The following is a 24,706-nucleotide window of genomic DNA, read 5'->3' as shown; positions in this document are numbered from 1 at the left end:
CATGTGTTTAAAACGGTTTTAATCTCCCACTTTGTTCTAAAGCAGAAATAGTCACCGCGCAAAAAGACATTTCTGTTTTACTGGGAAAAGAAAACAAACCCAAAGCCAAAAAAAAAAAAAAGAGTTAGTTGGCTACTACCACCCTCAAGGAGGGAAACATCTCTGTAACAAGCAGGCATGTTTTAAGATTTGCCATTGCTTAGCCATCTACAGAAAATGAGACTTGACAGCTCTTTACGGAAGGCGGGCAGGAGCTACAGCTCTGCATAATTAGGCAATAATTAATCAATCCAAGAATAACAGCCTGGTAAATTTGGATGCACCAGTCTTTAACCCACTTGACTATTACACTGCGTGTATGCAGTCTTGGTCACTTAAAAGTCTGCCTGTCCTGCAGCGGAGTTTTTACACTTCAGGGTGTTCGTTATGGAACAGCACAAAATTCATGACTGGAGAAAGTCCTACTCCTGCTGAAGAACAAGAGGATTTAAAAACAAAAGCTTGGACCAGATTAGAGTCCTGCTTAGAAGCAGGTTGCTGGTGGTATATAGCTTTTGAACAGCAGAAGTCCACACCAGTGGTATTTTGACATCATTGTGCATATTTATGTTCTCTTTTTCTTCATAGAACAGTCAAGCAGTAGACCCTCAGAAGTTTTTACCAGTTTTAGCATTCCTCCAAGCAATAATGAAATTTGGGCATCTACTTGACACGGGACGTGTACAGGTTAAGTATGCCTTCATATGTTCAGTACCTATCTGTCTGGTTACAACTTTCCAAAGCACCAGAAAGTGCTGTGTCTTGTACATACCCCAAACCCTCACCTGATACGTTAGAAATCAGTGGTGAATTCTGTATGTATCTTAAAGACTGTATTTTTATTGTGTATAGCCAAAGCTCTGCTCTTCTATAAGTGGTATTTAAATAACATGGTGTTTTAACATTATTAATGGCTTTGACTTTGAATCGCTCAGCATAAACTAAGCTAAAATTGATCTTATTAAGATAAATTTCAGAATGGCATTTATGTGTACACTATTTAAAAAAGCCTTTCAGCTCTCTAAACCACTGCTATTTCCAGGGAACTAAGCTCTCCCCTAACATATACTTACTACTTACATTTTATCAGTGGCATTTTATTTCTACCTTGCCGATGCTGTCACGTTTGCCCTTCTCTTAGGAAGGCCATTCCTAGTTTACTTTCATCCCCTCCCTCAGATGCGCCGTGTTTTATGTCCCCTGAAGAATTAGCAGCATTACCGGAGAAGTGAGCGAGAATTACCACCGAAGTACCGCAGGCACACAGTGCCGGGAAACCATCCTTACAGTAACCATAGTAGCGAGGATGTCAACAGCAAGCCAAACCCGACGGACAGACGGACGGACGCTTTCCGACCCGCAGCGTGCGGGACGGGGGGGAGAAGCCTTCCGCTTACAGAACCCCCGGACACGCAACCGCAAGGACCTGTGCGAAACCAGCACGGAGACCACCCGAATATCTCACATCAGCACTTCCAGCACACACAAACCAAGAGAGCCTGAAGGCCGACCCTTCTCAAAAATAAGAGTATATGTACGTGTTTTGGTGTTAACCGAGCTGCCGAGCGCGGCGGGCGGGCTGGTGGCGATGCCCTCACGGCGGGAGCTTGGCGGCTGAGCTCGGGCTGCGGCTCCGGCTCCAGCTCGGGCTGCGGCTCCGGTTTAGGCTCCGGTTTATGCGGCTCCGGTTTAGGCTCCGGTTTATGCGGCTCCGGTTTAGGCTCCGGTTTATGCGGCTCCGGTTTAGGCTCCGGTTGCGGCGGGGCCCGGCCACCTGCCCGCCTCCCGGCAGCCGGAGGGGAGATGCGTTAACGATTAAATCGGCAGCAGCCGCAGTTCAAAGCCGAGGTGCAGATAACGTCCCCGCGGACCTGATCGCCCTCCTCCTCTTGCAACCGCCTCCCGTCGCCCTCCGGACGGCACATCGCACGGCGACCCTCCAGGCACCGCAGCCGCTTTAGGAGCCCCCGGAGAATTAAAAAGCGATTACGAACTTATTGCGAGCCGGGCGCTCGCCCTCCTGTCACCGCCGGGGCCGGGCCCCCCGCCCCCGTCCCGCCGCCACTTACAGGTAGGAGGTGAAGGCGCTGAGGTCTGCGGGCACGGCCGTGAGCCCCATGTCGGAGCAGTCGGCTCGGAGCAGCATGCCCTCCTGCTCGCAGCGGCACGGCGCCGGGCAGCCCCGCGGCCGCTGCCCGCTGCCCCTCGCCCCCCGCTGCGGGCACAAGGCGAGGAAGAGGAGGACGACGAGGAGGAGGAGGAGGAAGATGGCGCTGGACGCCGCCATGGGGAGCGCCGGCAGCCGCGGGGCGCCCGCTCGGCTCGGGGGAGCTGCTGCTGCGGCCGCCGCCGCCGCGCCGCTGTCTGTGGTAGCATCGCGGCTTACGCGCTGCTTTAAAGCCCTGCAGCCGGCACCGCGCTCCCGCTGACGCCGCCCCAGCCTTGCCCGCCGAACAGCGACGGGCCCTGCCCGCCTCGCCGTGCGAGCGGGGGCGGCCGCGGGCCCGGCGGGCGGGCGGGGAGGCGGGAGGCGGGGGGGGGGGAGACCCCCCCCCCCGCCTCCCTCCTCCCCGCCCGCCCGCCGGGCCCGCGGCCGCCGCCGTTGCCGTGGCTCGGGGCTCGCCTCAGGGCGGGGATCTCGCCGTGGCGGTCGGCGTTTCTGGAAGGTGGGGGGAACGTCGGCTGGCCCCCGCCTGCCGCGATGTGGCGCTTTGCTGTGTTCTCCCCCCCCCCACGGCCACCGACCGGTCCGCTCATTGCCCTCTCGCCGGTTAAAATGTTGGGGATGGGGCTGAGGTGGCTCGGGTGCTCGTTTGGGGTGGAAAGCCCAATGGGTAGCCCCCCATTACAGCAGCTTCTCACAAGACAACTTGGCCACCCATGAGCTGTGGGGAGGTTGGGATCCACCAGCTTCCCACTCCCGCTCACTTAAATCGCAGGCTTGCGATCATTTCCCTAAGGAGATCTGCTTCCAGCCCTTCTCCCAAGCAGATCTGCTGCCAAGGGAAACTACCTTGTGAGGCTGCTGCCAAAAGCTCTTGGGCTGTCCTGCACCCACCTTCTTGCCAGAGCTTCCCCTGGCATTGCCTTCATGACCTCCTCTGTAACTTCACCACCTCCTCTGTGCAGAAAAAGGACTTCAACAAGCTCCCCTCTAACTGGGGATACCAAAGCCACTGGTGACCGCCAAATTTTAAACCTTTTTCTTCCTCCACATCATTTTTTAAAAACATTTTTCTCTCCAAATCGGGCCACAAGCTCCAGATTTGAGACTAGCTACCAGATTAATAACCAAGTGCCAGCCCAATTCTTGTTGAAACCGGTGACTAAATGGTTGGTCAGGCTCCTTGGTATGCACCGTAGAGCGTTAGTTGAAGGTTTTTGTCTATACTGTCTCTGAATCTACAATTAAGTCTGAAATGAGAGCCTAATGAAAAGGGCAGCAAAATACATACTTTTATATACAACCCAGTTTATAATTGCTCTTCCCACCGTTGGACCATCATTTGGTGTAATCCAAGCAGCAGAAGGACCTTGAGCTGGATCTCAAGTGCTTTAGTTAAATTACTAAAGAAGGAATCTTCTGTCTTGTTAGTTAGGCCAGAATGGTTTGTAGATTTAGGCCTACGGGGCTGCTGGGAAGCTTTTCCCCAAGTATCACCGTATCCTAAACTAATAAGAACAGCGGTGGAAAGCACAAATTTACAGGAAGAAATGGCCAAGGAGAAAAGTTCTGCAGGAATCAATTTTCATTATGTATTATGATCTCTGTCCAGGAGACCCATTCCCCCCCAGTTCTCAGACTTCCTCATCCCTGTCTAATATCACTGCAAAGCAGCAATAGTTTTGTTTCTGAATCGCATGGTCTTTAAGAGATTTCATGCTGTGCAGAATAGATGCATGCTAATGGCTTGATAAATTGTGAATATTTTACTTTCTTCTGGGGTGAAACAGTTCTTTTAGGCATCTGTACTGCATGACATTAGAGTCATTAACGTGCTCTGCCAAAAGACATATGAATAGTTTTAGTTAACAAATAAGCAAATCTTTTTCATAACTGCAGGGAAGTAGTATATATATAACCTGAGGCCATTACACGCATATTTTGTTCTAGAAAGCAAAGAGTAGGCTGCTTGTTCATTTTCTGTAGAAGATTTAATCACCTTGAACAACATACCTGAGGATGGACAGGTGGATTAATTAATAGTGGGGTTTAACTGTAAATATCTTCCTTTGAGAGGTTATTTTTCATGCATACATTTGTCTTGCTAGTAACTTTCTTTGAAATATTAAAGGTGCCACTATTTAATTTAAATATTTGTTTTGGAAAAAGAGCATCTTGAAGATTAACAGAAGGACGTGATAGGAATAGATATGGATAGTTCTTAGCTCCATACATTTAAATTAGGCTTTACAGTTATTTTCTTTTCATGTTTCTTATAGGTCTCTGGTTCTCCACAAAGAGAAAAGGAAAATCATCGGTCAGTTTGGTAATGTTTTAGGGAATTGCTGTTCTGCTACTGTTCCAAAATGCCTTTGGGACCATCGGATTTCCCACAGGTTCTGGCACCCAGCATAATGTCCGGGTCACTTGGAGTGACATCTGTAGTGACCATCAGTGGTCTATGGCTTTTACCAAGGTAGTAAAAAAAACCCTGAGGGGTTTCAGCAAAGCACTGTCTTGAATCTCTTCCTATCTTCCTGATACTAAAGCAAACTGTCCTCTCATTGTGATAATGTGATGACCCTCCAGCTTCAGGTTTATCGATACAAAATATGTGCCATCTACTCATAAACAAAACAGTGTGTTATGGATTGTTAGCATAACAAAGAGCATACCGATTTGTAGGTCAAGAATACACAGCGGATATATATTTAACATGTATCTTTTGGGCAAATCATTAATTGCAGCATGACAGACTTTAGATTTTATGTGAAAGCTACAGGACTGTAAAAAGAAACTTTCACTCCTATTTCTGTTTTGTAAGCTTAGACTGGATGAACTGATTAAAGAATAAAAAAAAAAAAGAGTCTGGCTAAAGCGTTTAACAACGGAAATTTATGCTTAATCCTGAAATCATCAGATGTCCCAGACAAAATGGAGCTTAAAGCAGAAATGTTAAGAGATTCTGCACTAGCAAAGGTAGCAGCTAGTGCTTTAATATTAAGGCAAGTCCAACAGAACGCCAAAGTAAAAAAGTACAGCAGGGAAGGACAAGGTAGTTTACAGCTGAATATATCATGTTTCTTCCTTTCCTGTCTATGGATGATGAGTAAGTACCTAGAAGGCAGTGCAGCCGTGTGGTTAGGCTGTGGAAAAAATAAAGCTATTGTGCAGGGTGGAATTTCTTTTTCTGCCCATTGGGGGAACAAATTCTTCATTGGACGTGTTGGAAGTCCTTACATTGAAGGGGTTCATTAAGCAAGTGTGAAGCTCCATTAGCCCTTAGGCTGTGCTATTGTAGGGCATTGCTGCTCTGCCCAGTGATCTATGCAGAAAGATCTTTTTCCCTTTGCAGGACACCTGACTTGTCCTTTTATTCTGGCCAGCCCTGAAGAATTATGTATGCCTTTTAACATCTGTCACTATGAAGGGTTTTTATTTGTACGGGAGAAGGCTGTGTACTGTGTCCAATTTCATATTTACCTGTCAGTATACGTTCACATTTGCATCATGTACTTAGCTTGTTTCAGTGAGGATCTTAGGCTAACACATGTATTTACATCACTTTATTAAGCTATACAATGTTCTTCAGACTAAGGCAGACAGCACCATTTCTGTTTTACATAGCAATAAATGATGGTACCTGAAATAGACAATGGTTAGGAAAGAGTCACTCCTAGAACCATAAAAAATACTGAAGTTTAAGTACCATGGAACAATTTACCACATAGCCATAACCTGTCGATTGTGATGGTATTATGGATTATGTGTCATTAACTTGTTTTTGTTCAGGTTTTCATGCTATCTAGGGCATATTCTGTTATCGATCTTTAGAAATCGTCATTTTTGGTTGATTCTTTTGTTTGGCACACTGCCACCTAGCTGCACTCTTTCCTCAACAGTTCTGTAGTTAAGCTAGAAGCAAGATCAAACATTTGACAGGTGAGGTTTACTTGGATTCACCTGAAATATTCTTCAGTAATGAAATTGCTGATGGGAAGAAGGGACAAAACTAGAAGAACCATATTACTATTGTTACAATTCATACAGTGAGAGTTGACTCAGTGTAATTTTGATGCAAGTTGTGATGTGCTGATGTTAACATTATTTTCTCTCTGAAAGATTTTGATAATAAAGAATGCAACAAGCTTAGCCAGGCACATTGCAGTAGGTAGGCATTTGGGAAAAGAAATGAGGCAAAAATGTAAATACAGAGGATGCAAATTTGCTGAATTTTTGTTTGGAGGGAATGAAAGCTGACCGTTACAGTAATTCTCTGTATAGGAAATAAAATCCATGTGTTAGAGCGAAGATGTGGAAATAAGCTATATAAAGAAAATCTATTACTGTGAGTTGAGGTGGATGTGACATCATTTAGGGAATTACAGCCAGTCTGCAAAAGCACTAAGTGGATATTTCACCAACGTAGGAACTATGTGCTTTAAATAATACTTGAAATGATGCTTTTTAACTGTAAAGTTAACTGCTCGGTTACCTTATCTTTATGTCTGTATCTCACATAAAGCCAAAAGAAGAAAGAGAACGTGTAAGCTGTGTGCAAAGGTCCATGAAGAATTGTGAGGCAGTAGAAGAGCTATAATACCTTTTATTAGTGCAACTAAGATTTGAAAACAGATAGCATCTCTCTTTTTGGCCCATCAGTCTTTTTTTCTCAAACTGTATCTAACTGTCGATACAAATCTTGTCTTTCTCTAGCCCTAGAGAGTCATGCACGGCTATGATACAGTTTCTTAAGAACCCTGAGGCGTAGCAGTATGGCAGCAAGACAGGTCAAATTGCCTTTATTCTTCCTCTAGCCAGGTATTTATATGGTGTTCTTAACTGTGCTTTCTGATAGTAAGTCATTGCAGCAGGTCTCTGAATGAGATGATCTGTCATGTTTTTACATGCCTTTGTCAGTTTTTACATGCACAGAAAAAGTAATAGGTTTGAACCCAAATGGCAAGTGGACTCAAACCTTGCTCAGAAAAGACTGAAAAAAGCTTCTGACTTTTGGAAGGGCGTGTTGTGATGGATGAATCACTTTGTTTCCCGAATTGCACGATTTTTGAACTCTACTCTCTCATCCTGCCCAAGTAATCAATAGCCAGTTGTTCAGTGTAAGAGCAGGTGTCAGAGCCAAACGTTAAAATAATTTGCATTATAGCACAGTAGTGAGTCCAGAAAGTGCTGCATTCTGTGGTGCTTGTCAGTGGGACTTTGAGGAAGCTCCGCAAAATATTGCTCACTTAATGCAACAAAAGTTCAGCATTTCCATGGAAAGTCAATACCTCCACATCTGCAAGGAAGTTAACTCCAGTTCATAAGGGGTTGCACTGTTTTTTTCCTTAACACTTTTAAAACATAAAACCTTTGAATATGTGAGTGTGTGGAGATGTATGATGTATTTCTGTGTCCTGTACGTGCTGTGGTGATCTGCATTTTTTTCTGGGTAAAAGACAAGAGTTGATACATACCATGTGCATGCATAGAGTCATTTCTTAATTTAGCAGCTCATACAGAAATTCTGTCCAACTCTTTTCATCCTTCCTTCTCTCACTGTGTCTGTGTGGCAAACACCCTGGGGTTCCTGTGGTTTTTGAAGTGTATTTGCATGATACGGTATAATGAGCGATTATATTGTTTTGTAGTTGTTTGAAGGAGGTCACAATAATGGATTTTTTCTTCTTCTTCTTCTTCTTTTTTTTTTTTTTGTGGTATTTTTAATAGTTTTAGACATTTTGGGATCAGCCGCCATACAAAAGGAAGAGATGTATCTAAGAAACACCTAATTGTGACAAATTATCGGGAGACTTTAGATGTGGTCTAATATCTTGTTTTCCTGTAAATCCCACTCTAGAAGAGGGAGTTCTGAATTTTTATTTTTGTCTCTGTGTATTTGGCTTCTGAGCACAGAAAAAGCAGATTTGTTTGCAGAGAGGGAGATCAAGAATTTTTTGGTAGTGTGTCAGTCCAAAATATTTCAGACGTGTCTTATCATTGTAATAGCAGTGCTTTTCCTATTCTTGACCTGTTCTTTAGAACAATCAGACAGGAAATACCTTGCAGGACTTTATTTTTTAAGAAGTTTTTGAAAACTGTTTGCAAATTGTCCAGTGCAAAAGTAAACAACAAAGCTTTTTAGTACATAGTTAATCGGAGCAGATGTTGAAGTATCCATATCTCTGTGGCTCACGTGCTTCATCCTCACTTTGATAAGTTTATCACCATTAGGACAAACCCACAGGATGCATTTACTCACCTCTTGACTCTTCCAAGTTGATGAGTCCCATCCGCAGTAATGCAAAATGACCCAAGGGAGGGAAGGAGTAAGATGCAGGCCGAATACCCTAACACATGCACAAAACCTCCACTAGAGCCTGCCATTGTTGTAGGAAATGTGGAGTGTTGACATGGACGTGCAAGAAGTGCTATTTCTTCTGCATGGCTGGCAGTCGTGCAGTGCCCCTGCTGCAGGTGGAGGAAGGGGTCTGGCCCAGAAATGGGATGGTGCAGCCGGCAGGAAAGGAAAATGGGATTGTGTGCTTGCAGCTGCTGAGGAGTTGAAGATAGAAGAAGCCTTATGTTGGAAGAGCCCTTGTCTTTGAAAGAAGAGCACTGGGACATTCAGAACTAACAGGAAGTTTGGAGCAGAGGGAATACAGAGAGGTCTTTACAGTGAGAGGGAGGGAAAGTGTCCCACAAAGATCTTGCAAGGGAAAGAGGCAAGAAGTCTTGGAAGCTGCACTAAACTCAGCCAGCTGAAATTATGAAATACACAACTGTCAAGTTTCTGTGCCCTTTCATCCACAAACAGTACCCCTGATAGTGTTAATAGTCTTTTAATTGCTATGTATTTGCATTAAATATGAGAAAAAAAAAAGAACATTTGAAAGATGGAGATATGTTTCTGGACTGAATGTCAGAATGAGGGCCTTACATAACATTAACACGTTTGTAACATGCATTGGGTTGCTCTTCTTCCGTTCCTTGGCAAGGCTGGTTAGCTGACTTTAGGGTAGGCACGGCTATTTTGGGCTGTGCTTCCCTTTGAGGCAATCGACTTACTTGAAAGAGTTTTCTATTTTTAAAACCTGCCTTAATGGAGTGTCAGCATAGACCTGTGATATGTAAAGTCTTTACAAAAGTGGGGAATAGGATGTTAAATCATTGAGCTTCCTCCATCATTGGTGAAACCAAAGGGTTTCCATGAAGGCACTTGCTGGCCCCAGCTCTAAGCTGAGAGAACTCTGTCAATGTCCATTGATCATGCAGGGAACCTTAGAGGCTCTTACAAGGCTAACAAAGATGCCCGTGCTGGATAATACTCAAAGTGCTGTCATTAGCACTGAAACGTCCGAACACATGGTTGCTGCAGCACTTTCATTTAAAAGCATCTGAAAGAAGTTCAAATTTATAGTCCATAGACCTGGTTCAGATCGCACTTAAAACCTTGGAAATCCAGAGTAAAATTCATTTTGTTGCAGTAGCTGAAAGGGCAAGATGCTCAGCAATACAGCATTAGTATGGTTTCAAGGAAGCCAGTGTGTTTATTTCTGTTAGTAACCAAGGCCTCTAAGGGTTTGGCTACTTTTCTTTAGTAATTAATGGAGATAGTAAGAGATGAGGAGAGAGTGTTCATACCACCCAAATTTAATCTCCCAGGCATCTCTCTGAAGCTGATTAAGAGTAATAGACTCCTCCAGAAGGTGGTTCAAAGCACCTATATTAATTATTTTATGTATCTGTGGATAAGTAAATCAAGATTGCTAAGCAAAAGTAACCTTGCATTGATTATGATTAGAGTTAATGTTACAGTAAAGCAGAGCCCTGAGTAGTTATGTGCAGGAAAGAGGAAACTTTGACAAACAACGGCTAATACAAAAAGCCCTGGCTTAGCATTCTGATTAAGAACATTTTTTTGGTCTGCATTTGGCTCAATATATGGGCCCCTGAGACAGGTGAAATAGAGGGTTGAAAGTAAATCAGTACTAATGATTTTGGTCTAATGCAGCTTGGAGTCTGTTAGAAGTAGCAGTGGTATAGAAAGCAGCATTTGGTCAAGTTTAATTTTTCTTTGAAATATTTCTGTGAACTATGGTAAAAACAGATGGAATCAAAAATACACTAAGTAGAAAAAATGACAAAAGAGAACAGACTGCATTGTACTGAAAAGTAATTACTTCAGGTTTGACCACTTGGAATGTGTTTCAAAAGCAACAAGTCAAAAACATTTCATTTATACTTTTTCATTTCAATTATAGGTTTTCCTTTTCAGGGAACACATCTTCATCTGTAGAACAAATATACACTTAATGCACTTTATATTGAGAACAATAATGATTGATGCTTAATTTTAGAAAATGTTATTATGGAAAGATGTCATGAGCATCATGTCTGTTGACTGATGATTTTAGGGAGTATTTCTTTGAACATGGGAACTTAATATGGTATGAATGGTTTGGGAAGAGAGGAGAGCTTCATGAGGGATGCTGTGTTGCTCACAGGTGGCCATAATGAATTCAGCTGTCCTCTTTTGCTTCAGATTTTGTCCTCTCAACAACTTGCAGCTTGACCCATTTACTTGTAACAGAGAGCAAAATCTACCTCTTCCATACAGTGCCAGAGTTGTCAGATTATGCATTGTGCTATGTTATGTATATATACATTAGCATTGTATGCAACATTTGTTAGGGCAGGAGCATGCTATTCACTAATTAATTGAAGTCAGATCAGATACTACTCTTTAGCCGTGCTTATTTGTACCCAGAAATCTTCAGAAGGGGGTGTTTCTGTTTATTTACATTTTCAAAACGTACCTGCAAATTTTTGAGGCACTAGTTATTTCTTGCTGTCCTAACCTTGGACAACTTAATTACTAACTGAGAACAACTTAAAAACAAATTGAAAAATTAGACTAAGGAAGCTATTTTGAAATCCTAGATTCAGATTTACTTTGTTGATTAAAAAAGATTATGGTATATTTTACTTCAGAGCTTTAGTGTTTTGATTTTTTTTCCAGTTTTACAGGTGCCCAGCAGTATAACTGCAAAGTTTTTTCCACAACATTTTTTCCAAGCAGCAAAAAATCTTGCTTTATGTTTCTTGGGAATACACATCTGAAAGAAACCATCAAATTCAGCATTAAGTTAATTTTAGCATTAAATTATTTTGAGGTGTAGAAGTTTGGAGTAATCTGATAAGAATAATTTATTTCAACTCATTATTTCTGTGAGTTGACAGATGCAAGAAAATGTATTATCAGGTACATAGATGTTTCTCAAATGCAGTTTATTAATTACTGTCGTTCATCCAAATAATAGAGGCTTTTGTGGTAGTTCCTTTGCCTTTAGTATGCAAGGCTATTCTTTCCATTTCTATCTCAGCACCTTGACACAGTAAGAACTAGCAAGTCTAGAATTATCTTCAGGTGAATTGCAACTTTTCGGGGAAATTTCTGTAAAAAATTACCTATAATGCATGAAAAACATGGTATCTTTTATTAATGCTTTCACAGAAAGAGTGATTAACATCAGTTATGACAAAGCTGTTATGAAAAAACATTACAGAAAAACATTAAAACGACAAACTACTCTCTAGAAAAGTCACAGGTAAGCATTATAAATGAATTTCTTTTATGTTACAAAACTTCTTTGAGACTGTTTATATGGACAAAGTAAGTATATATTTGTTTGCGATGCTGAAGTCGAAAGAAGTTAGTGAAGTGAAAAAGATAAAGCAGTTGAGGAAGACATTATTTTGACTTTTGAAAAAGTAGTGACAGACGAAAAGGCATATGAGGCCAAGGGATAATTAAAAGATTCCAACCGTATCTATAAGTTGATCTGTGAAGAAGTTGAATGGATTCCCATACATTTGTGTATTCGCAGCGAATAATTTCGTACTGCTTATTACTGGAAGGTGGGGATTTTATTTATTGTTTTGCCAAAAGCACGCACACACAAGAGAGAGATTTCTGCTTGAATTAAAAAGCAACTTGGCTACCATCTCTTACCAACACTTGCATTTTTGTACTGAAGCTGGTGTGCTTAATACTGCCTCTGACACTGCTCTCCATCCTTCCTACTGGTTTCAGTAAGCCCAGACCAAGCTAAAAGCGTGGGCTCCCTCTGCTGGCTGCGGTGGTGCTCCGAGCCCTTCTCAGGATGCTCAGCAGGCGCCCTGCACAAAACGATTGGGAAGAAATGAGCTGCAGCTTATTTTAAACAATTAAAGCAGGAGGTAAAAATGTAATCTAGCCCTTTAAATGCAGCCGCTGCATAAAACTTGCCTTTGAAATGCCCAGACACTCTGAAATAGTAATAGTTTTATGGCAAAACAGCAACCGACAGACCTCAAAAGAGGTTTTTACTTTCTGTGATTTCACACACTAAAAGAGATTGGTGTACGTAAAGAAGCGAGGATGCAGTCCAACTGATTCTAACTTGTGTAAAACTCACCAGAAAACTAATATCCCATCCTTAACTTATTTTTAGCTATTTCTAGACTTGGGGGCATAACTTATTTCAAGAGCCTTTGATTTCTTTTCAAATCCTCAACTGGATAAGGCTCTGAGCAACCTGACCTGAAGCTGGTCCTGCCCTGAGCTGGATGTTGAACCAGATTTCTTCTGTAAACCCTCCCCACTCCCAACATACATTGTTCTGTATTTCTATCCGAGATGTGAGAGGAAGGTTAGAGTTACAACAAAGAGTTTGTATAATATAGCCTTTAACCCAATGTTCATCTTGAAAAGCCCTTCAGTGTAGGAAGTAGTATTCTACCTGCATAAAGAGAGGGGCTTGGATGCACTTTCTGCACAGTAACCCTTTGCTTACCAGCAGGTCTTTGCAAGAGGAGAGGTATAATACAGGTGCAGAGAGACCAGGCTGCAGATTAGTGAGCTGCTCTGTCATTAAGCAAAGTGCCTGCATGTCCTCCGCACCAACTAGCAGCTATTAATAAAGCTGTGGAAAACCACCTACAGTTTGTTTAAGAAGGAATCCTAGACCCTGTGTTTTAGACTGAGGCTTCAGCAAATAGTCTCTGGCATTCCTGTACAATGAGGAAAGGCTGCACAGACTGTGTGACAGTAAGGGAATGTTTTTAACACCCTGTATTGTGACCAACACTTACCACAGAGATGCTTGCCACAACCATTCGCTGCATGGGAGAGAGGGTGGATGAATGTAAACTCTCCATCCTTTCCAAAGTACTGAACAGCAGTACGTAGGTTACATGAAAGTTTACAGTGCCTGAGGGAAGCAAGGAAACATACAATATTCATGAGAGAGAGAGGCTTCTTTAGAAGATGGTTCAGAACAAAAGCCATAATCTGGGTGTTCTTGATTTTCTCCTCCAGTACAGTTTATCTCCTATCAACAACAACGGTAGCCTAACAAGTCTGTTCTTTGAAGGCTAAACGTAACTTTCGTGAATACTTCTCTCCCTTCCCTCACTTGGTGTCCAATGTGATTTTCTTGGTTCTTCAGGCCATGGATGGAAACGGATTTTGGTTCTTATCTGATGAGTTTGGATTATATACGAAAAAGTGGTGAGATCAACTTGCCACAACAGGATCCCTATCACCGTGCCATCAATGTGTCAGATGAAAAGTTTGTTTGGACTCGTGTTGTGATTTCAGTTAAAGGTAACTCTCAAAAGAAGGACTGTGCTTTTTCTACTAATTTTCAGGAAAGCTGCCTTCACAAACACGATGTCAGAATTATTATGAGATATGTTTCAAGGTTACAAAAGGCAATCCTGAAGGAATATTCTGAAATCTTTAAGACATAGGGTGTCCAATTCATTCCCATGTTAGCAGTGATGAACCCAGCTACAATGTAAGTAATAGGAGGAGGAAGGGGTACAAAACATCCTAGTAGCTTTATGATGATAGTTCTCACGACGACACTGTATCCTTAGTTAGTCCTCTGTGGTCAAAATACTCTTCATTCACTAGACGGTTTTTCAGGAAATAGAGAAAAAAACAAAACAGAAGGTACAGAAATAACATGGAGAAGCCTTGTGATTCTTCACAAGTTGTAAAGTTCTAGGGTATTTTTAGAGCTCACTGTATTTATGTGATTGCTTCAGATATTCTCTGTATAAATAGCAGTTATTAGATAGCTGTGCACAATCTACTTGCATTTAGCCCATTAATGGTGTCAGTAGACACCATTTACCAATCTAAATTTTATGCAGGCAAATGAACAGAGAAAACAACCTACTTTGCAAACACCTTTGCATTAGGAATTTCTCTCTCCTTTATACCTCACTTTGAGACACATATTTGGATTTGAAGGATGAGGTTTCAAGACTTGTTTTTTCTGTGACAAAAAAAAAGATCTATTAATTGAGCTAGATGAGGTTATGAAATGGTAGATGGGTCAGCTCACATTGAGCCCAGTGTAGTTTCAGGGATGGATTCCCCTCCACAATTACCTTAAATCCATAGTTGTAAGGGCCAGTCTTTCAGTTCATACTCTTGTTTTGCTGATTTTAATTGTAGTTAGTGGAAATTTTGACTCACAAGGGATATATCACGGTACGGAGTGGGGCTGTTTACATGCCTGTGTATACGTATATTGATATACCAGAGCTTTCTTGGACAGATCTGACACGTCTTTCAGGCCAAATGCAAAGCTGAGCTAGCTCAAGTCATGCCTTCAAGAAGATGAAGAATCAAAGCCACTGCTAAATAGAAATTGCTTTCTGAAACCAAAGAAGGGACGTGGCTTTAGGTGTTAGATTTTTACATGCTTTTTATTTTCTAACACATTTTTAATATACTGGAAAACAGATTATGCAGTTTATATAAATGCCTGGATTTTCAAGAAGTCATGTAAAAATATGAATACGATTACCCTACTCTCAGTGCTATCTGAGTTTTAGTGTATTTGATCCCATCAGAAAATGCAAAAAAAAATAAATTCTTCCATATGCTGCCTAAAAATCCTGGGAGAAGCATGCACTGTTCATTAAAATACAGTGTATATTCTATGATTTTTTTTAACCTCATTCTATATTCAGTGTATCTGCTTTTATACGAGCATAAATTCTTTTTTTAATATTTTCTTCCACACATTAGGTTTGTCTGCTGTAATAATGACATAGGAGAATGTTTGCTGAAATGTGCTGTATCCGAGTCTGTAGCTTGGGCCTTTGCAGTCATCAGGTAGGTGTTCCAATTTATGAATAATAGGTTTTCTGGAAGCAAGTGCGTGAACCACTACCACCGGCTTGCCTCAGCAACTTCAAAGGGAAACTTTTTTATTTTCAGAAGAGACAGAAAGATCACATTTGGAGGTTGAAAGGGTGCACTGCACCTTTTAGCCAAGACAAGGAGAATCAGCCAGGGTCTGAGAGATTTCTTTGCCAAATTTTTTAAATAGGAATACAAAGAAAATGCTCTTTAAATTGTAAGTAGTATGGATAAAGTTACTTATAGGCAAAGTGGCTTTATTATTGCTTCCAGATGTGAATTCTGAAACACAGAAAGGGCAGTTAGCATTTGGGTCCATTAAAAAGAATATAATTCAGGACTCATTCAGCCTTATAGACTCTCTCTTGGATGAGAAAGAGAAGACAGGAATGAGAACCCAGCTCAGTTGAACGCACTCGCTGTGGATGGAGCCATTACATGGAGCTTGGGCAGGATGTGTTACTTGAAAAGCAGCATCTGGACACATACACACACCAGCACAAATAATTGACAGTTTCGTTCCATGGCCAAAAAGAAATTGGAAAAATATTCTCTCCATCTGACTGTTTCTTTTATTCTTGCAGCATCACAAGTAACATACAGATAGCCATTTCCAAAGTAGGTAAATTGGGATACGGCTTCCCATTTCCCCCTGAAACCCAGAGGCTATACCTCACCTTGTAGGCAACTCTGAGGGTAATCACTGTCAATAAAGTGAAGGCACACACTAAAAATGGTACATTTTTGCTTCTCTTGTCTGCTCCCATTGTGTGCTGAGCTTTGCCAGCTCACGGTGCTGACTCTGTAGGGATGAGGGTAGTCTGATGATGATGGCGCCCATGTAATCCAGAGGACCACAGGACCACAGGACTCATGGCCTATAGAGGTTCGGGCTCCTTCAGGGCTTATGAAGGCTCTCAAGCTAAAGAACCCTGATGCATACAATCAAACAAAGGGAAGCCAGTGCAAGCCCAAATCCAAAGCGATGCACCACTAGGCAGGCCCTAGTGAGCAGCCTGCAGCCTGTCCTTCAACAGTTGTGTGTGGGCAGCAGGCAGACAGGAGCTGGACACATGATGTTTACAGCTCTTTGAAAGGTGGCAGAGCTCCTGCCAGTATGTTTTAGCTACTTTCCTCATTCTGGAGAGCCAGAAAATATAGTGAGAGTAATTTGGCTTATTGACAGTCTTGCACAATAGCGTTGTTAGTGGAGCTCCAGCTGCAGAGCTTCTTTTACCAGTGATGCTGATGAGTATAAACTTGAGAAAACCTATCTCAAGTTGTGCATTTCAGGCCTAGTTTGGAGGGCTGACATTTACAAAAGGGAAGCCCAAGCGTATTTTAACTTTTAAACCATGGAAAAATAAAAATACTGAAAGGACCATGATTTTACAAAGATGTATTTTAGTACACAACTGCATAGTGAGATAGGTTTTATTCTGTGAATTCCCTGAGGACACTGACTGCTTATATCTTTCTCACTAAGGAGTATATAGGACCCAATTCTTCTGTGACTGTATACTCAGAATGAATGTAGGTTTCCAGGGGGTGCCACATGTGGAACTGATGAACACGAATTGTAGGACCCTTGTAAAATGTCTCTGCTAAAGTGTTCCAGCTTTTAAAGTTTGTCCCTAATTTCTTGCACATAAATTTCTATGAAAGCAGATTTTGTCTGCAAATGGATGCAGCCAAATGTGTAGGCGATGCATATACATTACTTAACCAAAATAAAATTTTCATGAGTAGAATTTATTCTGGCTTTTCTTTATCTTGACAGTATTAGTGTTTTAAAAATACTTAACCAAAAAACACTAACTGCACTTCACACCAGACCCTCAGGAAATGCAATAATACACCACAGAAGAGAACAAAAATCACCAATTAATAATGCATAGTATGTCAGTAGCTATAGCTGATATCTGCTACTGAATTAATAGAACAAGCAACTTTACAAAAAGCATAATAAAAAAGATTCTATCAGCATTGGCTTTGCTGAAATCATTCTTCCTTGGATGACCTTCAGTGTGCGATTTTCACAAAGCACGCCAGAGGTCATGTGGGTGACAATGGTAGTAGGGTGATGGTTGGACCAGATGATCTTGGAGGTCTTTTCCAACCTAAATCAATCTGTGGTTCTATTCTATGATTCTATGAGATATCTGACTCTATGGTTTTGCTGTTTATTTTATGCAACTGTCTACAGAAATCTTTCATTTCTTAATAAAAATGTGGTTCTACTGCTAACATAAATACCAATGAAGTTGGTGGAAAGGTTCACAATGAATTCAATTAGTCTTCACTGGCTCTCAGTCACCCACATATCCATATGTTTTCTCAAAATAAAGCTATGTTTGAGGATGCAATTGTGGCAGTTGCTGGTGCAAAAGTTAGGCTCATAAAATATATGGATATCAGGCTTCACCTTATGAAGTTTGGGCCTACAGTGCAAAGGGATAGGGAAACTCAAAGACAATATTTTCCTGATTTAAAGATGACCATGCATAACTCATTTGTGGCTTTACTTCAATCGACACCCTGCTCTTTTGTTTATAAAGTCATCCAAGAGTCACAACTAGAAAGGGCATATTCTAAGGGGGCCGCAATTCTTTTGACGCCTCTTTAAAATTAAATAATAAATATAAATCACAACTGAGAGAATCTGGTAAACCTGTTGCATAAATACCTATAATGCCACACTCTACTAAGTACCTTCAGATGGAAATAGGCATTTCTGGAATTGAATTTTTCTAAACTAAGCTATTTTGTATTACCAACACAGCTCCCTTCTTCCCCTCCAGAACACCTAAAAAAGTTGATGACTGCTGAAGCTGCATTGAAATGAGGTACCTAATTGACAAAGAAGATGTCAGAAAAGCTCTTTTCCAGCATTACCCACTTCAGGTACTGCCTAAAATTCGTTTGGCATGGCCCTGGCTGCCCTTGAAGTTGCCACCAGCCCCCTGCAGAAGTGCCCGAAGGTTGGTTGAGAGGACCCCCCCTTCTCACTGGACTTCTGCTGGGTTGTGGGAGTGAGGAGCTTCTCCTTGAAATGCCTCTCCCATCCAAAGCCAACCTCCTATTTGCACTCAGTGACCAGATCCTGACCACCTGATTGCTAAAGCAATGTCAACATTACTTTACCTTTTGCCTAACAGCATCCAGCCAGAAAATGAGAAGGAGAAACTCCAGGCTCTCTGCAGGCACAGCCTTTCCCTTCCCCTGGGAGCATGGCAGCTCCTACTGCAGTGCATGCTGAGAAGAGAGTCCTTGCATTAAACCCAGATGTCACTGCTGCTGGAAACACAAGAATCTGCTGTCAAAGGGAAAGCAGAAAGTTCAACTTTGCCACTTACCAAATGAGGGATACCAGGGCTCCTGGATCAGGAAAACACACCCCTCTACCTATTAATGCTAGCTACAAATCTAGCCTTGGAATAACTGCTTTGTCTCATGAAGGCATAAAAAATATTAAATTGTATAAGAGTTGTGCATCCATTGCTCTGGAAAGTGCAGCTACCCTGTAATCAGAAATGTTTGGTAAGGGAAATAATACTTATGCACCATATACTTTAAAATATCCAGTTAATTCAAATGCTGTTTGGATTTAAGAGAATGAGTAAGTTTCAAGGCTGCTTTTATATAGACAAGGTTTCCTTCTACAGAATTCTGTCGTATTGCATGTAAATTAACTTCATTGTTTCATGCAGTTTAGAATGTTTTCTCTTCCTTTCCCATCAAACTTTCAAGATGTTGATGATTCTGTTCATCCCTTGTTTGGGCAATATGTTGAAATTTCAGAATGGTTGAAAGCTTAACGATTGTTTTGACATGAGTTGCTCTTTTTGATCATTTCTAAATACATCATTTCATTAATAAATGCGTATTATTTCAGCTATACTGCCTTACATTTTAAGATTAAAGCTTTGAAAGTAAAACTGATCAAACAGAAAATTAATTAGAAAATCATCTAAATAACTTTTCCGAATACTTTTGAAATATATATATATATATTTTTTAATAAGGAGAAATTCAATGAAGCTGTCTCTTCTCCCCCTCCAAACAATTTCAGTTTAAATCATTGTGTATCTTGTGGTAAAAGTAGATTTCTTAAAATTTTCCATTCAGCTTCATTCCTGATCCTGGAGGAGTAGGGACTCATTATTTCTTTCAAAGTGATGATGGATAGGTAGTCTGCTTTTTCACTTTTAAAGTATTATCTGATTGTTGAAAATATAAACATAATATGTTATATTATGCCTTAGTTATCCAACAGAAGAATGAAACAAAAATATCATTATGTTTTTCCCAGCACTGAGACTGTGCATTCATGTTGTTATTATTACATAGGATTTACACTGGTGATATCACACAAGTATTTTATCGTATGTATCGATATTAGTTTCCAAAGAGGTTGAATTTGGGGTTTCTTTTTAAATGTCACAGGTCTGTAAACACTGTCAGTCTTCAAACAGAAAATTTAAAGGAATTCACTAGGTGAAAAAAAGGCTTGTAATGAGATGAAACATGTTCAGTTTTAGATTTGCAGAGAATGCTTCAAGCATTTTATATTTTTACAAACATTGTTAAAATCCCATCTGGTGTTTGTGAAGTATTTTACTATCTCCTGCTGGGCCAGGCAGACATCGGTTTTCATGTCTGTATGTTTCCAAAACATTAGAAAAAAAAATTGAACGGATCTGGATCAAGTACAGCAAAATGATAGAATACCATATTTCCATTCTTTTGCATTCAGGAACGGAGACAAATGTCCTGGGTTCCAGCAAAGATCCATCAGTTCACATAGCGGAACTTCTTGTGAAAAATGCAAAGGAGTAAATTTCTCTAAGTAGTTAAACATTCACCATCTTGCCTATGATATATTTTTATAAGCAATAAGAACATAACTTCTGTTTCAATTATATACTTCATTCTCAAGGGAATTCATTTGGAAAATAAAAAAGCCAAATGAAAATGTGTTCCATTTTGATAGGCACATTTTCCCATTATACAGTTGACTTTACCTTTTAATTGAGTGTGGAAAAAATGAAAACCAAAGCAGAAATGCAAAGTCCTCCTAATTATATATTCCTATCCATCATGCATACCTATGACCCATTTTCTCTGAAGTCAATGAGAACAGTCTAATTTCTGGTCTTACACTGCATTTACAACCAGTATATTTTTTAATTACTTTAATTCAGTTACTGCAACAATAGGAGAAATGAGAGAGGGTTTGGGAGGGGGGAGGGTTAGTGGGTCTGCATTGGCTATTGTTTGTAGAAGGGAGATAAATATCTAAAGTAACAGAGTAGTGATAGCATAGCTGCTCCTTTCAACTGCATTCTAATGGCTTAAGAAATATATGCATTTCCAATCAAACATGTGTTGCACTGAAGATCCTAAAAAGCCTTTCCTGCATTCACTGATAATTCATAGAGAAAGTAGATGCATTGCCAAAACAAATAAAAAATTCTTAGCAGACCAGAAGCATAAAAATAGTGATTGCTTTTTAAGATGCAGTGGTCATACCATTTTGATTACCAGATGGAATTTTCCTTAGACACTTTTTTGCCTTTTACCTGATAAATGGCTGGCATTCTATCAGAAAAAAACTTCCTGTTGTATGATTTTAACTATGTATTGTGTTATTTTCTTAAAGGATAGACTTCTGATGGGAGTATAATTCAGCTAAATTTTCTTCTCTTTCCCATTTTCCATCATTCGTCCCTCTCCACAAGGTTTGCACACACAAGGTCCATCTTCCTGCCACACACGTTTCATATAACCTTCATGTCTGAGTAACCCAAGGAGTTGTCTGTGTGTGCAGATAGTAGGTGCATCCAACTTTCATAGTCTTGGCTGCACGTTGTCCCTCTCCTTCCAAGCCCTCAGTTCTCTCTCCGTGCTGGTACCATGCCCATTCGTAGAGCTAAAGAACAAAGTCGAGAATGTGAGGTCAACAGACCATCTGATGTATATATGACGACTGTGGGAATTAGATTGTTCTCTGCTTCTCACTTTCTCTGACCGATGTAGAAAAACACCTCCCTTGCTATTTAAAATGGTAGTTGCAAATATTGATCTTCATAAACATTGTTATGGCAATCTTAAATGTCATGATAATCAGCATTCTGGATAAGTGACATTTATTTCTATTTGAGGCACTTTGCTGAGTTGGTATACACGGTTTGGTAACACCTTTATGCATGGCTGCAAATGGGAACTGTTAACTGCCTGGGAAATGAGGCAGAGGAATGGAGAAGCTCAGCTGAGCTGGTTGCTTTCTCCTCCATCAGGCAGATGTGCAGTGCAGGTGTTTGTTCCTTGAAGATCTCAATGGCTGATAAGCTGGAACTGGTGAAGGACATGGATAAGGGTATAATTATAAGAAACTGAGAGGGAATAGGAATTGCTGAAATCTGTAGCAGTGAGGAGACAACTCTCTCTTCCAGCCCCTTTACCCTTTTTGGGGGGATATGGTGGTCAGTAGTGGGCTGGTGACCAGCTGTGGAGGTGTGTGTGTGGGGAGGGGAGGAGTGATGGGAGAAAGGAGGCCAACTGTAGCTCTCCGGCAGGTGGGAATGATTACAGAAAGAATGACGACCTGTACTGTACAAGTTATTGATGGTAGTTCCCAGAGGAGTTGAGTTAATAAAGCTGCAGCCAAAATAAACCACATCCCTTGCATCTTGTCTTTCTTCCTGCATGTCCGGAACAACGCAATGAGAGTCTGTTGCCTCCCCTTCTCCCCATGCCTCCCCCAACATGCTGAGGTTTTCTTCTCCTCTGTTCTACACAGCTGTGTCACGGAAGCATTGAACTTTTGTTTTCTGGTAATAGTACAAAAATATGAATGTTGAGTAGAACCTGATTCTGCTTTTCTAAAACGAGGCATACACTCAAGGTGAGACTAGGAGTGGAAAATAAATGAGCAGAAATAGTACCTGCTTCATGTAACCGGACATTGCCTTTACCATCTGCTGCTAGGTCTATGTTAAGCTGCATTTCTCTAGGCTGCAAAGAAACTAATGTGTTTGCACAAGAGGATCCTTGAGGGGAGCTAACACCCAGCAGTCAGGTGATGGTCTTCTGAAGTGATTATTCTTTTTAATAGTATGGACTTGTAGAAAAGGGGTTGTTCTGAACAGAAATGGTTGCAGAGTGGAAATCATCTAAGGGTTGAATTTGCAGAATCCAAATTCCAGACTTCTCAGCAGTTCCTGTTGATCTAGAGCTGTTTTATTTTATGATGTCTTTCTGGTAAAAGTATGTATTTATATTGCCCATTTTATAGACAGAGTCACCTTCTAGGTATTTTCCACAACAAACAACACATGGCAACCCTGATCCTCCATTGTATTCTTCCATTTGCTCTTACAGCTCAAGTCTTAATTTTCGTGATTTTTCATCACTGATGCTAAATGGCATTCTTCGGTGTGACTTGTTTTCCCAGCCCTGTCAGTATGGAAGAACATTTTAACCAGTGGAAACAGAATGACTGGCTTCAGCAACATGTTTATTATTTAATAGCTTTGGCTTGCTATTTCCTTGAAATGATTGGTCTTGTCTGCCTGGTTTGTCTGCCTCCAAGTCTATCACAGGAGCTGTGTGTGCCAGAGTACTGTTTTGTGTTGACATCAAACCCTGATGCTGTTGCCCTCGATATGATGCTTTGCAGAATTACTTGTACAGTCCATCGAGGAACTGGTCCATTACCGAAGTATTGAAGTTCTTCCTGAGTATTTAAAGGTAGAAATATCTATAACAAAATAAGCTTCTCTTTTTTCCTTTTTCTTTGTTCAGGTTGTAGGAAAAATATCTTGTTTAGATTAGAGCTTGCCTGAATGGACAATTGTGTACCTAAATGTGACTGAGTGTGGGAGAACTCTGTATTTGTATTGAAAACTCAGAGCAAAAGGTTTATTTCTGAAAGTGGTGACATTTCTGTTAGTTCTCCTGTGAGTCCTACAACCAAGGTCACTTAAAAGAATCTTCTTTTAAACCCAGGAGACAAGGAATTGAAAATTTAGAGTGATAGACATGGGCTGCATGGCTGTTTACTAGCAAGTCAGACATTTTGTGTGCAGTAGTTTGTTGCTATTTTTTATCTGCTGTTATTGTAAAATCATTACATCTTCCTGTAACTGTACTTCCCAGTCTTTTAAAAGCTGAGCTCACTTTCAAAATGAAATCAATCAAGCCCATTGCCTTTCCATTAGCTTTTAAGGTTAAACACCTGAGCATATATATTCTACTTTATCCTTATTACATGCTGCTTTTACTGCTTTCTCCCAGAAGCACTGGGGTAAGGATTCCTACTAATGTACTTTTTCTACATGCATCAGTAGTGAAAAAGTGAGCAGCACTGACATTAGCAGCCCTCTTAACCCATGGCTTTGGTGCAGGTCTCAGAGCTATGATTGCAGCATACGTACCCTTCTGAACAAATTGCTCAATTTTTTGCAAGCACCTTTCACAAGTGTAATACTTTCAATTTTTAATAATGGAAGCTCAGCCTCTGTAAGAGAGTTACCCACTAAACTTAGTCCATATCCACCTTTTCATATATCACAAGGAATGTTCTACATATTGGGAAATGTTATTTTACAATTAACAGCTCAACAGTAGGCGAGTGGAAAACTCTTTTCACACATATGGACTAGACCTTTTATAAAGATAAAATATTTTGTAGGCTGTAGAAATTTTGCAGTCATGGTGATGATCTTAGATTAAGTTAAAATGAAGGTATTTGCTTCTGTTGATTGAATTCCAACATTAATTTAGACCTAATCATACTTAGATCTAATCATCTTGATCTCTGTTTCCCAATGAAGGGTGGAAAATTTCCTTAAAATCCCTTTTGTTACCGTGGATTTTATTTGGTTTACAAACATAAGAATCTAACCCTATAATTTTTTCAGGTGTTCACTCATGTGAAAGACTTTAGTGAGTGATAAGCTGTGGGCATTTCATCTTCTGCAGGTTATGACTGTAATACTAAAAGTTCAGATACCAAATGTTTTGAATTCACTGAGATGCCTCTTTTCCTGATGGCTGCTGATGCTCACTATGTAGAAAGTTTAGCTAGTGGATTCAATACTTGAGGATAAGCAAGTAGGCAAGATGTGGATCCTTGCCACCCTGCCCCAACCTCCAAATTTTCTCAGGAAAGAATGAAAAAGTATTGTGGGGATGCATGTTGATGAAGGGTCTGGTGCTGTCTGCACATGGCAAGATCTGCCCCAGCATTAATAACCATGGTAAACACCAGCATTCATTTCATCAATTGTTTTTAA

At 40.8% G+C, this 24,706-nt stretch overlaps 1 protein-coding gene and 1 long non-coding RNA gene across 5 annotated transcripts in view; one reads left to right on the top strand and one right to left on the bottom strand.

Moving 5' to 3' along the window:
* The window catches only part of LGR5 (leucine rich repeat containing G protein-coupled receptor 5), a 92,364-nt gene extending 89,823 nt beyond the window's left edge, over window positions 1–2,541 (bottom strand). Inside the window, exon 1 of one of the 2 annotated variants that reach the window (XM_048065417.2) lies at window positions 2,109–2,541. In XM_048065417.2, the coding sequence (XP_047921374.2) occupies window positions 2,109–2,326 (218 nt within the window). In that variant the 5' untranslated portion in view covers window positions 2,327–2,541. The remainder of the gene's footprint in view (window positions 1–2,108) is intronic. The other variant, XM_048065416.2, reaches the window with a different exon arrangement.
* Window positions 1,340–24,407, top strand: LOC106046783 (uncharacterized). Of its 3 annotated transcripts, XR_007163801.2 has the most exons (7): window positions 1,587–1,732; window positions 1,787–2,110; window positions 4,483–4,679; window positions 11,721–11,814; window positions 13,696–13,853; window positions 15,294–15,380; window positions 18,209–24,407. It is a non-coding gene; the product is annotated as an uncharacterized lncRNA (long non-coding RNA). The 3 variants fall into 3 exon arrangements; XR_001213440.3 differs by lacking the exons at window positions 1,587–1,732; window positions 1,787–2,110 and adding an exon at window positions 1,340–1,573; XR_007163802.2 differs by lacking the exon at window positions 11,721–11,814.
* Window positions 24,408–24,706: the final 299 nt, after the last annotated feature.

This window comes from Anser cygnoides, chromosome 1 (assembly GCF_040182565.1).
Source record: "Anser cygnoides isolate HZ-2024a breed goose chromosome 1, Taihu_goose_T2T_genome, whole genome shotgun sequence".
NCBI lineage: Eukaryota > Metazoa > Chordata > Aves > Anseriformes > Anatidae > Anser > Anser cygnoides.
This window is presented reverse-complemented; position numbering and strand designations above follow the sequence as displayed.